The sequence below is a fragment of the Phytophthora parasitica genome, assembly GCF_000247585.1.
Source record: "Phytophthora parasitica INRA-310 unplaced genomic scaffold supercont2.13, whole genome shotgun sequence".
NCBI classification, from domain to species: Eukaryota; Oomycota; class Peronosporomycetes; order Peronosporales; family Peronosporaceae; genus Phytophthora; species Phytophthora nicotianae.
This window is the reverse complement of record NW_008648999.1, coordinates 1,123,806-1,125,882: the sequence shown is the minus strand read 5'-3', so window position 1 is coordinate 1,125,882 and position 2,077 is coordinate 1,123,806. Positions and strand designations below refer to the sequence as shown.

The 2,077-nt window shown below is 49.6% G+C and overlaps 1 protein-coding gene across 1 annotated transcript; it reads right to left on the bottom strand.

Moving 5' to 3' along the window:
* Positions 1 to 6: 6 nt before the first annotated feature.
* Positions 7 to 922, bottom strand: PPTG_07969 (hypothetical protein; the record flags this gene model as incomplete). Its single annotated transcript, XM_008902342.1, has 2 exons — positions 206 to 922; positions 7 to 125 (listed from the first exon to the last, which is right to left on the bottom strand). The coding sequence occupies exons 1-2, from the start codon at positions 882 to 884 to the stop codon at positions 7 to 9; spliced, it is 798 nt and encodes a 265-aa protein (XP_008900590.1). The 5' UTR covers positions 885 to 922.
* Between the last annotated feature and the right edge of the window lie 1,155 nt (positions 923 to 2,077).

Sequence of the window (2,077 nt, the reverse complement as noted above, 5' to 3'; positions counted from 1 at the left end):
TCATCTTCACCCCCATTCTTCGGCTTCTCCAGGTGCGGAAACACACAGCGCAGTGTGAATTCCGACACCGTCAATTTGAACCGGGCGGTAGCCGTCACAACACCAGGAACTAGTTCCTCGACTCGCTGTAAGTACATCTGAGGGTCGCTAAAGTACAGCGAGTATCGCCGTAGCTGTTCAACTAGCGCTTCGACGCCCTGTAGACCTCCCATACCCACGTCGTGCTCGAACGCCTTCTGTAACTCGGTCAGAATCTGCCTCGTTTCAGTATGCTTCATCATTTCATCTGTATTCGTCATGTACCACGGAGAGCGGAAACCGGTTTCCAGCAGGCGAAACACGTCGCTCACGATACTCCACGCACTGCGGTTGGTTTTTTCCTTGAAGCGTAGACGTTGGCGCTTTAGCTTCAGTCCTTGCACTTCTTCATGCAACTGCTGCACCTCGTGTTGCATTCGCCTTTGCAGGGCGCGTTGTCGGTCACGGTAGCGTGCCTGGTTGTTTCGGCACTGCTCGCGTCGGATGGCCTTCTTGATCTCAAGTTTCTCGAACTTGTCCATCTCCTCGACGTCTCGAAGACGCTTAAGGTCGAACAGTCTTGTATTGTCTACTGGCGCTCGCATCGTCTTGTCAGCATAACAGAGGGCAACCTGGGTGGCGTCGGACAAGGGTCTCGTAGCAGCGCCACCCCTCGACGTACTGGTCAAACGACCCGGTCTTCTTGCGGAGTCCTGAAAGGCCGGGGCTGTACGTAGTGCTGTCTCCAATGGAGTCTGAAGACCTGCATCGCCTGTCGTGTGTCTTGGTCGCCCACGTGGCAGTACGTGGCCGATCACACTGTCACTCAGTCTTGAATGGGGTCGTTCAAAGTGGCCAAGCTGCATGCTGGGAGTGTCGAAGCGGCTGGCAATTTTGAGCGGAGATGAAATTTGGAAGTGGTTGAGGACTACATCCACCCCGTGGGGGTCTCACGCCGGTCCGAGGGAAACGTAATCATCTAGCATTATGCAGTGCAATGTCAGCGAGATATATTTTTTGTACATGTATCACGTTTTCGCGAAAGGAGTGCAATCACCTATTGTTGATGGTGACAGCAAATGAACGTCATCCGATGCCTATCGGGGTAAGCGTGATCGCTGACAGTTCGAAAGCGACTGGTTGAACTGCTGCGCATACAGAAAGCAAATACAAATTTTCACAGTCGGAATTTTGTTTATGAAGTTTTGATGATTGTGCGGCCACAATGTACAGACAACGACGGTGCCCGGCTACAATGTGCCAGCTGCTGAGGAGAGCTTCAGACTTGAAGGGGAAAACTATGGAGCTCAAGCTTAGGGAGCTCAAGGTACCCAAAATTGGAAATTGGGCGAAATGTAGTGCTTAAAATTAACGGCACCTCTAACAGAGTCTCTATAGACTCACAGACATGAATGTAGTATGGCTCGCCCAAAAGGTAACAACCGAGGTGGCGCAGAAAATCATGTGATATTTCGCTGATGCAGTGCAGCGCTGGATCGTATTATTCATTTTTGATAGTCGACGCCTATTTTACGACACTACAGTTGTTTCAAAACTCCAATAAGCTACATGAGTAGAGGCAATACTAAAGTTTGTAAAGCGTCATGTTGTTGCCGTTTAAGAAAAATAAAACGCTCTTTTGTTATTAACAGTAGGTGTTTCACTTCTGAAATTATTGGTGGAATAATCACATCCAGAATATAACAATGCACATACTGGAGGAAACGAAGGGCTATCATTTGCCGCACTGAAGGGCGTGGCGTGGTGGCGACCACGCGATAATCCGGTGCTCGGCAGGCCATTCAGCACATGTGCTGCTAAAAGTCATAGAATAGTCCTCGAATGCGTTAGCCATCCACCGACACATCAGCTTGATGACAAGCCGGTCCGATTCCGCTTTAACGAACGCCATTGCTCCTCCAAATCCGACAGACTGAGCCGAGTATCGAGAGGAATTTAGCTCAGTCCAAGATGCCGCTTTCTTGATTATCGCTAAGACTACTCTTATTGTTATTTCACCTTGCTTTAGTGATAGCACTAGTTCATCCGGTTTGGCGCC